We start from the raw sequence: 14,424 nt of genomic DNA on the forward strand, positions 1-14,424 counted from the left end.
AGTATATTGAACGAAATCTTTCTAATGTTAAGCAAGATATGTACAGCTGCATAAACTATCCAATTAATCTGCAAAACACCTTTACGATCACGTACCGGCTTCGGTCCGTAAATTAAATCTATAAAATTTCAGATCTAGTTGTCGTTGCGAAATTTAATTAGTCACGAAATTACGTGCTCAATGGCTAGTACGGGCATATGCTTCTCCATACTATTGTATTTATCTTTTTCAAGCAAAAATACGCAAGGAAAACTGTTGGAGGGTAAAATAGTTCAGGGGGATTACGTAAAAATTGTTAAATACCCTCATGCCGTTTACTTAGAAATAACATGTGAAGATAAATCAATGCATATTTGTGGATCATCTGTACTGAACCAGTATTATCTGATTTCAGTAGCACACTGTTTTAATACTGTTGGAAAAAATGGCAAAATATTAGCTTTCGCTGGACATGAAGATATAAACAAGGTACCTAAAGGTGTTTAAACTCTAAATATGAGTTTAAAATGTTGATTTCCTTTTACGAAGATAGCCGAATTCGAAGTCGAAAAAAAACTCAATATTAAAACTTCTCCTTTTTTATCTGAAAGATCTGTTATCCTATGTTGTAGGCAAATGTGTTGAGAAAAAATATGATACCAATAATCCACAGTAAATATGACCATTCTAAAGTTGAAAATGATATTGCCTTATTATTGCTGAATAAAAAATTGCCACTGGGGGAACGTACGCAGAGAATTATTATAATGAAGAATTTTCCACCAGTGACTGCAGGTTCTATAGCTGGATGGGGAGTGATCAATGTATGTATTATGAATAAGCTAAAGAGACATTATTTTAATTGTATATATATTTTGAGCTGTTCCGTAGCGTGATGATAACATCATTCGTACACACACATCCTAATATAATAGGGCATATGTATATAAATATATACATAGTTTAAAGATATACAAACCTTAGATTTAAATATTCCTTGCGATTTACTAATAGCTGTGCTATGTTACACTAAAAACAATTCGTAAATATTTACCATTAATTTAGTCAAATACTTATCAAATGAAATTTTATTTTCAAAGTACCTACCGATCGGAACTTCGCTGACATGCAGAACCATTAACGTCCCGTCAATTTATTGTCAAAGTTGTTTATTTTAGTTTACTTCTCTTGCGGTTGGTATAGACTATAGTTACCATAACCATTCTGAATAATGACGATTTTCGCCTGTGTTCCTCCTAACCGATTCGGTCACGGAGTTCATTCTCGTGATAGAATAGCCAACGACATATTATATAGAGCTCGAGTGTCTGCGCAATTTGCGCAAACACAGATATTATCTTTAAGCGTAATAACTTGTTGGAAAAAAGAAAAAAAATCCCAAGATTGGTTTTGGAGCTTATGCGGGTCAAAGATACTATATCAAAACCAAAAAGTACTTTTTCTTAACAAAACAGTTACAATTTATGTTTAATTATTTTTTTTTAATTAAAACCTCTATATCTACTAAATCAGAGAGTTCAACTCCCTATTTTCAATTGCGTAAGAGAAGACAACGGTACAACTATTATTATGTTTGATGACCATTTTGTAAAAAGCAGTAAAACAACCCTCATAAACCAGAGATTGGAGCGATAATTCTGTAACACTTTAAAAATCATCACTTGCACTAAAACCTATTTAATTTGTTTAGATAGCTTCTCGACACCTTAGTTAAAGATGAGATAGGGGATTGGTGCCGACCATAAAGAAATCCTGTCACTTTGATGATACTAAAAAAAGCTGTAAAATAATATCCTTATTAATTTATCATGTTTTAATTTTGTTGACTTGCTAGCTCGTATCAATGCACCGAAGGAAGCTTGTAGCCTATGCAACTGCAGACTCGCTTCAGAGGCCCCTGTAATCAAAGGCCGTAGAAACCGTTACACATCCAATTTTATAATTTTGATTGCTTTTCATAGGATTTCACTGATGAAGAATCATTTTTATTAAAATCTGTACCGCAAAAACTCAAAACCAGAAAATATTGCAACGTTTTAAGATTAGGACCAGGGATGTTTTGCGCCGGAAGCATTCGAACTTCTGATCCGAGACCGGCTGCGTGAGTTACATACGTTATTTAATGAAGTAGTTATCTAGAATCTAGACAGAATTCAAAAGAGAGAAAAACAAATATTCTATGCAAGCCCATCTGGGTAGGTACCACCCAATCATCATCAATCCACCGCTGAGCATAGTATTAGTATGTTCCGGCTTAATGGGTGAGTGAGCGAGTGTAAATACAGGCACATGGGACATAACATCTCAGTTTACAAAGTTGGTGATGAATTGGTTATGTAAGAAATGGTTCAAATTTCATACGCCGTCAATCTTTATGGCCATTGGTGACCACTTACCATCAGGTGGCCCGTTTGTCCGTCCGCCTACATACATCATAAAACAAAATATAAAAATAATCGTGAGTCTACAAAAAGGACTCAGTGGTGCCTAATCTCTTTGCATCAAATTTAATCACAGACCATTGTCAATTCTATATAAATTTTAATGCCAGGTCTAAGTCTCTGAAATAGACCGAAATTTTACATTAGCACCGGTACCCAAAATTATGGATCATTGTTACATATTTTTTTCACCACATTTTTGTCAATTTGTGTCAATTAAAATAAGTGTTATCACATTAATCTTAAAGTTTAAAATTATTTAATATTAACTCACGCAATAAGTTTATTATAAAGAGTGTGTAAAATTTAAACGAGAGCACAAAAGTACTGAATATTAAAGTTTGGTGGTAGGTGTGATGAGCGGGTGGTACCTCCCAGACATTTCACATGATTGCTTTAAATATTACAATAGATTTAAAAAAAAAAACTGTTTTATCAAATGAAAAAATCTTTCCCATTCAGACATACCTACTTTTTGTAAAACATTTTCAGTGAGTTATTATACATTAAATATTATTATTATTAAATTGTATAGTTTATTTTAGAAATGTGTTAAAAAACATGGTTTTAACTAGTTCAATAATTATTGGTGACCACGGTCACCACTGATTTTGTTCCTGGGCTTCCAAGTATTTAAATCTAGTGCTGTAAATATAGATGTCATAGAATAATGTCTATTGTTATCTCAGTTTAGAGCTCTGTATCCTAACTTAAGAGTAACAAAGTTACAACTTTTATACTTTACATTATGATTATTAATATAAGCAATTATTCTTCCTGCATTCTTTATTTAAACTAAGTGATTTTTTATTTACAGCGGAGATTCTGGTAGTGGTTTGGTTACAGAGAGCTATCAATTAATAGGAGTCTTATCATACAAAGTGGCTAAGTACCCCGCTCTGCCTGTGTACACTAATGTTTCATATTATTATAAGTGGATTAAATATCAGACTAAATCTTCATTTTGTATGTAGAAAAGCCAAAACAATAATCATCTCATATAATATGTTTTAAGTCAATGTGCGAGCTACATGTTGTTTTTTATACTAGAAACTAAATTGACGGAGATTGTAAGAAGACTTTTCTGAACATTATTTTTTTTGGAATAAAATAAATTATGCACCACAGACAATGCATAAAGCAATCATTTTACCTATTTCTAAGAATAGGTCTATTATATTATTATCAAATATATATTGTCAACTAAAGATGAAAAAAAATAAAAAAACTGTTAAAAATTTAACTTGCATATATTATACCCATAACAATTAAAAAGCCTAGTTATTTATTACAATAAATAGTTAATCTGTAGTAGGTGCTGCACTAGGGGTTGTGGATGTCGATGTACAGTCACTTTCCATAGCGTGTGATGGGGGATGTTCTAGAATATTATCAATTAATCCGAATGCCTTAGCTTCGATTGGTGACATGAAGTAATCACGTTCCATTGAACTTTGCACTTTTTCTTTAGCTAACCCTGTATGACGAACATATAGGTTATTTATTTGAGCTTTTAATTTTAGAATTTCTTCCGCTTGTATTTGAATATCTGTGGCTTGCCCTCTAACACCACCTGATGGCTGGTGAATCATTATACGTGAATTTGGTAATGCGTGACGCATACCTGGAGCTCCAGCGGCTAAAAGTAGAGATGCCATACTACAAGCTTGTCCGACACACCAAGTAGCTACTGGTGGTGTTATGTATTGCATTGTGTCGTATATACCAAGGCCAGAAGTCACATTACCACCCGGAGAGTTGATGTAGAGATGCACGGGTTTTTTACTAGATTCAGATTGAAGAAACAGCAACTGAGCAACTACTAAGGAACTAATGTCATCATTTATCGGTCCCATGAGACAAATTATTCTTTCACGAAGTAGTCTCGAATAGATATCATAAGCACGCTCCCCTCTGCCGGTCTGTTCCACAACTATCGGTATCATGCCAAGTCTCACCGGTTGCGTAGTACTTAGTGTTCGTTGAACGTTTATCATTGAAATTTGAGCGCTTACAGGTCTTGAAAGTTGGCGAAAATAATTAAGCGTCATATTTTGTTTTTTTTAAAGTTTCACCTCGTTATGCCACCTATAAGTTTTAATTTTATACCAAAGTAAATCCTAAAATATATTGTTGTATTTATATTCGCGTCATATCTATCTGTATAAACTTTATGTTTAATTTATGGAATAACTATCGTATACCGTAGTGACGTTTTCAAAAGTCACAAAATAATTATTGACAAATGTCAATTTTCGCCTCATAACCTTCTGAGAGTTCTGACAATCTTAATTTAAACATTGACATTTAAATTGAGTTTAGAAACAGTGAACTACGTGTCATTGATATAATAATTTGTGCCCTGTTGGCACTACTAATAGCCAAACTAAAAATTGTAAATGAACCAAGATTTTTTGTGATTTAATATTTTTAATATGGCAATTGGCAACACTAATGACCATTTTTGTAAGGATATGTTGATCTGTAATCGTACTGATAATATTTTGAGTATGATTTGAAATATTATTTTCTTTCAATATTTTATTAATAGTACACCACAGTATTAAAATACAAACTCATAATCAATGCTTATATTTTGTTGTATGCAATCTACTGAAATAATATCCTCAATAACAAAAGCTAACATTTAAGCTGATTTTTAGCTAGAATTTTTAACTTATTCAAATGTAAAAGAAAACTCTAAAAAAATATAAATTCCTACATACAACCACATTTACTAATACAGCCGTATTCAGCAACTCTTTGCAAAGCTCATATAAGTTTTTTGCATGTATATTTTTAATAAGTAACAGAATTAACACTTTATTCTAACAAATAAGTGGTTTTGATGATAAAATAATTTAATTCTTACATTATTTTATCGTGACAAAATAAGACAACACATATGAAAATAAAAATCATTTATCACATAATATTTAGGTACGTGAAATCCTATACATCATAATAATTGGAATATATGACATAATGCAAACATAATTTAAGTATTTCAGCTTAGACTAAGTTTCAAAATTTATTCTGAGCTTGTCTTCTTCTCAACTTCATTAATGCTTCCTGTCTTTTTTTTTCAATAAGTAGCTTTATATTATCTGTACCTGGTTGTTTTTGTTGAGTGTTTATCTCTTCATTCTGTTTAGTATCTAAAGAGTTTTTAATAATAGGTACTTTTCTCTGAAAAATTGGCTTTTTAGGGACAAATTTATGATGTGATGTTGGGCTTGGATTTAATGGCTGGGTAGGTGTAAATGGCAAGACTCTTTTTGCAAGAAGTCTTTCCCTGGCTTGTTGATGTTTCTTTTTTATTTCTTCAGGTGTACATCGTATCGGTGAATCTCCTGGAACTAAAAAAAAATTTATAAAAAAACACATAATAATATACACATACAATATAAAAAACACATAATAGAAATATTAAATAGATGTAAATAAATACCTATTTTTTCATCACTTTTATTGAACGGCATTGAACTATATCTGCCAAAAACCATCCCACTAGTGGAAGGTTGGTTACTTTCATTAACAGATGGAGACTCTGGCATAGAACTATGTCGTCCAAAAATTGTTTTTGAAGATGGGCTAGCATTACATATTGTGTCTTTAAATGACCAATTTGTTTCCATTTTTGTAGAAGTTGTTTTTGAAGTGGGTTCATTCTTAATAGGAATTTGAGAAAGCATTTCCAATGTACTATCATTCAAATTACCTAATAAATTGTCAAAAGAATCATTATTTACTAAAGGTGATTCACATTTTTTAACCTTACTAATACTTGGAGAGTCTAATTTAATATTAATTAATATGGCATCCATTGAATCTTGGTCCATATTTTGTTGTAAGCATGGCTTTAAGTTCTTTCTATTAACAGGGTCAAGACGTGGCCTTTTTGCTTGGATGGGTTCACAATTTAAAATATTTTCTTCTACTGCTTGACTCGCTTTTAACAGATATTCATTCATAGAATCATCAGATTCTAATCCACTTTCTGATTCTGTTTTAATAAATTTAGAGCTTAGTACATTTTTTCTTAGACATCGGTTTTTACTTTTTAAGCCACTAGTTCTTGGTGAACTATCACTACAATCACTGAATATATCTTCTTCGGACTGGGGCTTTTCAACTGGCTTAGCTGTTAAGTTGTCAACAAGTTTAAGTACATTATGATTTAATTCAACAAGTTCCTGAAATAATTCTGTTTTTTTCTGTGAAGGTTTAACAGTTCTACGTTTTGGTGCAGGTTTCTCTATATGTTTAAGCCTTTCTGATTTTTTAATTCTTCTACTTACTGGTGTTGTGTTTTTAAATTTTGATTTAGTCGCTCCAGACTTTGGTGTGTAAAAATTCCATACAACATCTGTTTCACCCTCTGCTCCATCCTGTGTACATAAAAATGGCACGGGGCTGGACGCGTCTGAATCATATATTGCATCACTATCTCTTGACGGCGAATCTAATCGGTGTTCCGGCGTAGAACATGATAAAACTGAAATTAACATATAAATTTTTAAACATTTTTTTTAAATTATAAATGTTTCAAGATAATAGTTGAAAAAAACCTTTATTTTTACTTTTCGCGACCATTTCTTTCGGTTTAATTCCGTTGTTGCTCATGTATACGAACTGTGCCACAAATATTCATAATACGTCATAACTTTATAACAACAATATGTTTTCTACATGTCTTATTATGTAGTTTTACGATTACATTGAAATGTGATGTATAATTGTATATTAAATATTATCGTAGATTCGTAATAAAGACACTTGACACTATTGACACATTATTATTGACAAATTTGACAATGACAAGGCAACTGACAATTCTCTGGATGTCAATACTTACATTTATTACTTTGTGTTACAACTGCCTAAATAGTATTCCCCTAAATGTACCAAAAAAATATATTAAATTCATTTTCACTACAATATTAATATTATGTTATGAATATTTAAAAAGTAGTTTCCTTTTCCAACACATTATTATAAGTATTTTATTAACTGTTAAACCAAAGATGAATTGTTAATCTCAATTAATGAAAACATATTGGTATTTTTTTTTTAATTTGAATCCGTTATCTTTGATTACACATAATTACTGACCTTGCTCGATTGGCTAATTGAACTGACGAATAATATGCCACATTTAAATCCCACACCTTTTGTGACCTAGGTTTGCGTAGAGTGTTAAAGGTCAAAGCACAGCATAAGCCATGCAAACGAATGGTATGATAGTTTATTAGTTTATATTACAAACACTCGTTGATATTAAATTAATAATGGTTTTCTCGGTGGTGTAGTACTGAATATAAGATCAATAAAAACTTAATAAAAAAATATGATTTATAGTTTAGGTGACAATGTTCTATTATATCTATTATGGTTTTTTTTTTTATTGAAACGAAGAAGAACTGATATAAATCATATATTATGTAGATTACAATTACATATTGTAATATTGATAGATAACCCAGAACAAAAAACAAAAACAATCCTTAGCGGATGCTAAGGATTGTTTATTGCTTAAGGATTGTTTGATCGCTAAGACAAGTGGATACTTGTCTTAGCGATTGCGTTCAATAAAACATTTTACTACGTTTTGTCTTTTTGATTTGGGGCAAATCAATTATTATACTTGGTAACCGATGTCAAAATAATGTTTAAAGAAGGGGATATATATAGACTACAGAAAATTAATATTCTGTGAAGATTTTCCTTCAATTTTGTTTTATGTCTAATTTCTATGATGTGTAATATAAAAATTACAATAAATTTGCATCAATTTCTATAGTTCAAAATTTTGAAATTCCTTTAAAACAATACATTTACTTTATTATAAAAATGTAACTAAAAGCATTATTTATTATTGGCATTACTAAATTATTAGTATGTTTTCTTTTAAAGATAAATTAAATATAGTCATTGTATACTTTTATTATAATTACGTTCTTAGGATTGCCGCATTTTTTTTCTGAAAGTTGATTAATTTACTAAAATTAATTGTGATAGAATTGAGATTTGAAATAAATAGTAGATTGAAGAATTAATATACGTTAAATAATTAATGATACTGAAAATTGTGGATGTAGATATTTTACCAATTTTTTTTCTTAAGAAGCTTAGGGTTTCTTACATTTATTTCACTATTATATAAATTAACAAATAATATATCTTAAATAAAATTTTAAAATATGGTTACTATATTTTGTCCTAATCTGTGCTTGCTATACTCTTCATATTTTATAGTGCTTTACTACTCTTTCTGCTATAGCTATACAAACGGGCCAACTGGTATGGCCAACAGACAACACCAATCAACTTGCACTTATTACGCCAGTCGTATGTCATCCGCCGCACGAAAAAGGTGTTTGAGGTATTTTGACAACTTTTACGCGATGCGCCATCGAGCGAGATAGAGTGACGATATAGTGTAAAGTGAATTATAATTTATAAAAATGCTCGCGGACGGTGAAATTGTTGGTGACGGATCATGGAACCTCACGATCTATGTTACGGACTTGAACGAGAAGCGTACGATGGTCGTGAAGGGAGATATGCATATCGGAGGGGTTATGCTCAAGTTGACGGAGAGCTTCGGTAAGCTATCATTTGTAGATAAGTTTGAATTTCTGAATTTTTTTAACACAATTCATAATTGTGTTCAATTCGTGTCATCTCTGAGTCACCTTGTAATGTAAAAATAAGAATGAGTTAATTGCTTACAAAGTTTGAGTATATGATTGAAAATATGAAATAGATGTCTTATAGTAACAAATTTATCAAATACAAGCTTTATCATTTTATCTTGAACCATTATTAAACTTATTTATGTATATATCATTTTCAATTATGAATATAAAGATCTAAAATAGTGCATCTTGGCCAGTTTTATTCACATTATTTACTGGTCACACTGGTTACTTATACTTAGTAAAACAATCTAAGAGTCTTCTGCTGAACAGTGAACATCAAGTGTATGTATGTGTATGTAAATGTACTAGTTTCTACACACTTAAAATAATAGTGTAAGAATTGGCCAAACTGTTAACACACTACAACATGCATACATACATTCAAAATTCAAATTTGGAATCATGCTCACAAAGAAAATAGAGCAGATTACATCACTGTACAATTGAAAAAGCTATTTTCAGTTCTTTATTTAAAAATCAATTACAATATTAACAAAATATTTATTGACTAAAACAAGTTTGCTAATAACCTATTCTAATAAGCTTATCTTATTATTAAACAAACATGACCATAGTCAAACTAGCATAGATAAGCTAAAACTAATAATAAATAAAAGAGAATTATAGTAACAAAAAAACATTTATCTTTTTATACTTAATTAAAAAATCAGCAGGAGCTTGACATTAGTAAGGGTTTTATTTTCTGATAAAGGGTCTTAAGACGCAGGCATAACAAGCAGAATGTTAGAAAGTCTTTGAATCAGACTAGATTTGCCCGCAATGTCAAGGCTCTTGGGATTTTAGGATTCTTAGGATCTTTACATTATGATTATTACATTACGGGCTTAATGACTCCGTAACTAAGTGGTCAGGCAACAGTCTTGCGGTAGGTGTGGATGTTGAGGAGCTCTCATTAGAATATGTAGTGCTGCAGGAATGGTTGCAACGGTCACTAATCAACAATGTGCAGGAAGAAGCTGCACTGTGCATTGTGCGCTAATTTTAGCCCAGCAGGCCCTCCGAGCACGTAATTTTATCAGGGCACTGTAACTCAAATGGCATTGTTATTCTAGGGAATTATTATTTCGATCCTAGTGACTCAAACTGTCTTGAGCATCAGATGTTATAAGAAAACTGAAGAATGTTACTTAGTCTATTTGCAAAGAAGCTAACTCCAATTGAATATCAGCCATTGTACCTGAGCTCAGGACTTACTACTACAGTAAATGACGGATTAAATTATAGACAATGATTTTTTTGTAAAATCATTAAAAAATTTAAGACACTTATTGTAAGTTTATGAAGAAGTTAATTTATTACAAGATTAGGTGCCCAGGCTGGCTACCTAATAAATGTTTTCAAGAATTTTTTATATTTGCATTTTATCAGCATTCATTACTTCTGGGTAGTTGAGTTCATAACAGGTTTTGATAATAAAAGCAGTACTTGATTCGCGAGGTAAGGGGAGTTGATAATTTGTGCGAGCGAGAGGTAAGATGCGCGTACGCAGGCACGCGTCCTTCGCGAACGATATGTTATGCCAAGCAAGTTTTTTAAGTCAGTCAGCCTGAGGTGAGCTACCGATATTTATCGCATATGGTAAAATAAACTAAACGGAAAACTCTACATCTATTTACAATATACAATTTTGTTACTTTGAGCTCATACCAAATACGTACGTACGTACATTACTAGGATACACTTTGAATGATTCAATGCAAAAAAAGATGACTGTAAATTTTTCGTTTACAACGTTGTATTTTTTAGATGTAAACATATTAAGTCAGCAAGAAGTAAACGAAATAAATTGAATATTTTAGTGTGACCATAAAATTTGCACCTACGCAAATAGTATAGGATAACTTTCAAAATGGCGGTCGATATTCGCCCACTGTTATCCAATAGTATGAATTATTCAGTATCTATTCAATGAACAGTATTATAATGTAAATTGTATTGTGTATGCGTGATAAATAATTATGAACCATAGTCACTAAGACGATTTAACAACATGACTTATCTGACTTGTGATTTTGTTTGATAATCTTTAAAAGTAAAAAATATATAATTAAGAACAATGTATTTGAGTAAAATATGCAAGTTTCGCATGCATGTATATTTTGTATGCATGAATCACCTAAACGTGTATGCAACATACATTCGAAGCAATCGAATCTGTCTTTAAACCATGATCTTAATTGAAGAGAAAGGAAATTGAGTGATCTATGAAACTATGTTGCAAAACCTGGTTTCACCTGCATAATCACGCCTTAATCGTATGCTACTTGAACAGGTTAAATGCATAGTCCACTTAAATACCACTCTTTATGACAAAAAAGGAAATGAATTAAACAACATACCGTAGGAAATTCTCACTGAAGAATATAGACATAAATAGTTGCTAATAATTCAAATTGATTTTCATTTTGAAAAATGTTCATTTCGTTTAAATGACATTCGTTCATTTGATTTCAATTATAAATAAATTTAAAGCAAATAAGTTGTAATTAATTATTATTTGTTAATTACATAACGATGACATTCTTTAGATTACTTATTGTTTGTGTATGATATTGTATCTATATTTGCGCTGACATTAGATAAAATGTCTATTTAAAAAGCTAACATATTTCTAATGCCATTGAAATGTTCAAGTTGAGTTGAAAAAAAATATATATAAATTCCCCTTATTGCGGTATCACTCAAACGAGTGTTGCACTTTGTAAAGACGTCTTTCAAGTAGTTGATATCATTTACGCTGCGTTCGCGCATATACCGAGAAGCCGCCATGTTGTCGTATGTTTCCGGCGCCTCTTCCCCGCCAGCCGACAGAGATAAGGCGTTATCATCCGCTCATTGTTCCTCAATGTTGATGAGGTACATATTCAATTGGTACAGGACATTGACTTAACATTAATTTTAGCATAGATCACGAACGCAAATTCCAAATACAACTTTACTTTAGGCTCATAAAATGTAAGCCATCGAAAGCCGAGGTTATACAGAACATTTATAATTTATTCTTTATTGTTATTCATTTTAGGTAAAATTCAAGTAGTGTTTCCCTTTTTGGCTGCATTTACTTAAAAGGAAACGTTTATCCATTGTAGCAATGACATCGATAAATTTTGCATAAAATTGCCTCTGCACAAGTAATTTGATTTGAGATTAACGTAGTTGAAGTTGTCTGGTTAATTTCCATGCGATATAATTATTCAACAGAGCTTTTTCCATTATCAGGATGTGCCTGTCAACGCGAGGTTACGTGGGCTATCACTAAATGTTATGCGATAATGTACGACATCCCAGAACTTTAATAATAAATCCCCTCTGACAGCACTTTGGACGTGTCAATTTATGTATCGGGCTTTGTATTTTACCATTATAGGTATCTTCACAAATATATGTTAGGATAATACATTTACTTTGGAAAAATATGCGTTATATTTTTAGTCACTTATATTGAATTTGATTTTGTATGTTGGGCATGAAATATAACCATAAGATTGGTAAGATCCCAAGTGGTGCTGGAGTTTGTCTGTCACCAACTAGGGCTAGCTACCGGACGCTAACGGTCGCACGCATTCCTGTCCCTTTCCTTCCAACACACCAGCTAATTGCTTTTTATGCGTAAAAGTTTAACTACACTTTAAGTTATTCGTGAAGATAAAACCAGAAATTGTCGGTTTATAATGATAATGACATTCTATAAAACGAATAAAAGGATCTATTGTAGAAATTTGACCTATTGAATACATTTTGTAATATATTATAAAGAGAGAAGGAGACAGAGAGAGAGAGATTGAGAAGTTGTCTTTTAAATCAATCGTTAATAAGAGATGCAATAACATTTACTTTAACGAGAATAATCGATTCCCTGGCGAGGGCGCGCCCCTCCACGCTTAATTATTGGCGTGCATTAGTGACACTCTTGCTCTTGCAAGATGTCTTAGTGTACGTGAAATGACTAATGTCAGAAAACAGACAGCAAAAAAAGGTTAATGAAGGTAAATAAAAAAAAAAAGTTAATGCATGTCGATAATTTTTAGTGTGGTGGTTCACTACGGTCTATTCATATTTTCAAATGAAAGAAAAGTATATTTTTCCTATGTTACGTTATACGCATTCCGATCTTTTTCTTACCATATTATTTACAACATAGATTACAGAGCTATTAATTTGTTATATCATTATGCCATTATCTAAGACTTCATTTATATCTCATTATATATTAATTGATACACCAAGATACTTTATAAGCGATAAGCATATGTAACTATTCATTATAATTGATTGTGGTTACTTGAACTATTTCTGTACGCTTTGTGTTAATGGTATGTGAAGTATCTAGGCGTCTCTAACAAATGTAATATTCTATTTTATTTAATACTGTGCCCGCGACTTAGTGCGCGTTGTTTGTATTTAAGTTATTTGGATATTGTAGCGTGATTTTATTATTATTCTATATATAATTCTAAAATAAAAGTAGTCTAAGCTACTCCCTATTACATCCGCTATATGCCAGTGAAAGTCCCATCGAAATCGGTTCAGCCGTTCCAGAGATTAGCCGGAACAAACAGACAGACAGACAAAATTTGTAAAAAATGTTATTCTGGTATATGTACCGTGTATACATACATATTTAGTAAAATGAGTTATTTTAATATTATAAAAAGCCACTCCAATTTTATTATGTGTATAGATGGTAATGGAATAACCGATACATTTAAGAAGATCATTATTTTATTTCCTGTCAAAGATTATGTTTTGTTTTAGCTTCTTATTTGTGCTTTTCGATTTTAACCTTTAACACTTTTGCATCGTGAATAACGGTACATTGTTTACCATTTTCCTATGTTATGCAAATATGACGCATGTTTCTATGGTTTACTTCGCCATACAATCTCTCGTGGTATAAATTATTGTCTATTTTAGAAAATAGCATCTCTTTAAGTTAATCTCCTATTGTTGTTTTCATTTTGCCCGGATAATATACACATATTTTAAGTACAGAAATGGACTAATTAGATAATTATATACGATATTCTTACTGGTACATTTTGCTATGCTATTTGAGTTACCGTGGGGATTGAATTTTACACTGATGTCAGCATTCTTAAAACTTCGGTGAACGGTTTATTTTTGATATTCATTGGCACTACATCAATGTTTACGTTAAACTTTGTAAAGCAAAGATTTATTGTGTATTTTCTTGAATGGTTTGTGTATATTTTAATTGTAATTCAGTTAGATGTTGGACATGGAATATTTAAAGGTGC

The 14,424-nt window shown here is 31.3% G+C and overlaps 5 protein-coding genes across 6 annotated transcripts in view; 2 read left to right on the forward strand and 3 right to left on the reverse strand.

Annotated features, from left to right (window-relative positions):
* Positions 1–14,424, reverse strand: part of LOC125070927 (neuroendocrine convertase 2) — a 110,733-nt gene that overhangs the window by 96,208 nt on the left and 101 nt on the right. The window lies entirely within an intron of this gene.
* Positions 181–3,415, forward strand: LOC125071127 (serine protease 52-like). Its single transcript, XM_047681218.1, has 4 exons — positions 181–468; positions 612–803; positions 1,962–2,101; positions 3,259–3,415. The coding sequence occupies exons 1-4, from the start codon at positions 181–183 to the stop codon at positions 3,413–3,415; spliced, it is 777 nt and encodes a 258-aa protein (XP_047537174.1).
* LOC125070929 (ATP-dependent Clp protease proteolytic subunit) lies at positions 3,673–4,681 on the reverse strand. Its single transcript, XM_047680950.1, has one exon. The coding sequence runs from the start codon at positions 4,490–4,492 to the stop codon at positions 3,743–3,745; it is 750 nt and encodes a 249-aa protein (XP_047536906.1). The 5' UTR covers positions 4,493–4,681; the 3' UTR covers positions 3,673–3,742.
* Positions 5,348–7,229, reverse strand: LOC125070928 (myb-like protein V). Of its 2 annotated transcripts, none has more exons than XM_047680949.1 (3): positions 7,025–7,229; positions 5,893–6,939; positions 5,348–5,800 (listed from the first exon to the last, which is right to left on the reverse strand). In XM_047680949.1, the coding sequence occupies exons 1-3, from the start codon at positions 7,065–7,067 to the stop codon at positions 5,466–5,468; spliced, it is 1,425 nt and encodes a 474-aa protein (XP_047536905.1). In that variant the 5' UTR covers positions 7,068–7,229; the 3' UTR covers positions 5,348–5,465. The 2 variants fall into 2 exon arrangements, with proteins under 2 accessions (XP_047536905.1, XP_047536904.1); XM_047680948.1 differs by having other exon boundaries at positions 7,013–7,228.
* Positions 8,753–14,424, forward strand: part of LOC125070926 (unc-112-related protein) — a 30,490-nt gene continuing 24,818 nt past the window's right edge. The window contains exon 1 of the mRNA XM_047680944.1: positions 8,753–9,054. Coding sequence (XP_047536900.1) covers positions 8,909–9,054 — 146 coding nt within the window. The 5' untranslated portion in view covers positions 8,753–8,908. The remainder of the gene's footprint in view (positions 9,055–14,424) is intronic.

This window comes from Vanessa atalanta, chromosome 18, assembly GCF_905147765.1.
Source record: "Vanessa atalanta chromosome 18, ilVanAtal1.2, whole genome shotgun sequence".
Lineage (NCBI taxonomy): Eukaryota > Metazoa > Arthropoda > Insecta > Lepidoptera > Nymphalidae > Vanessa > Vanessa atalanta.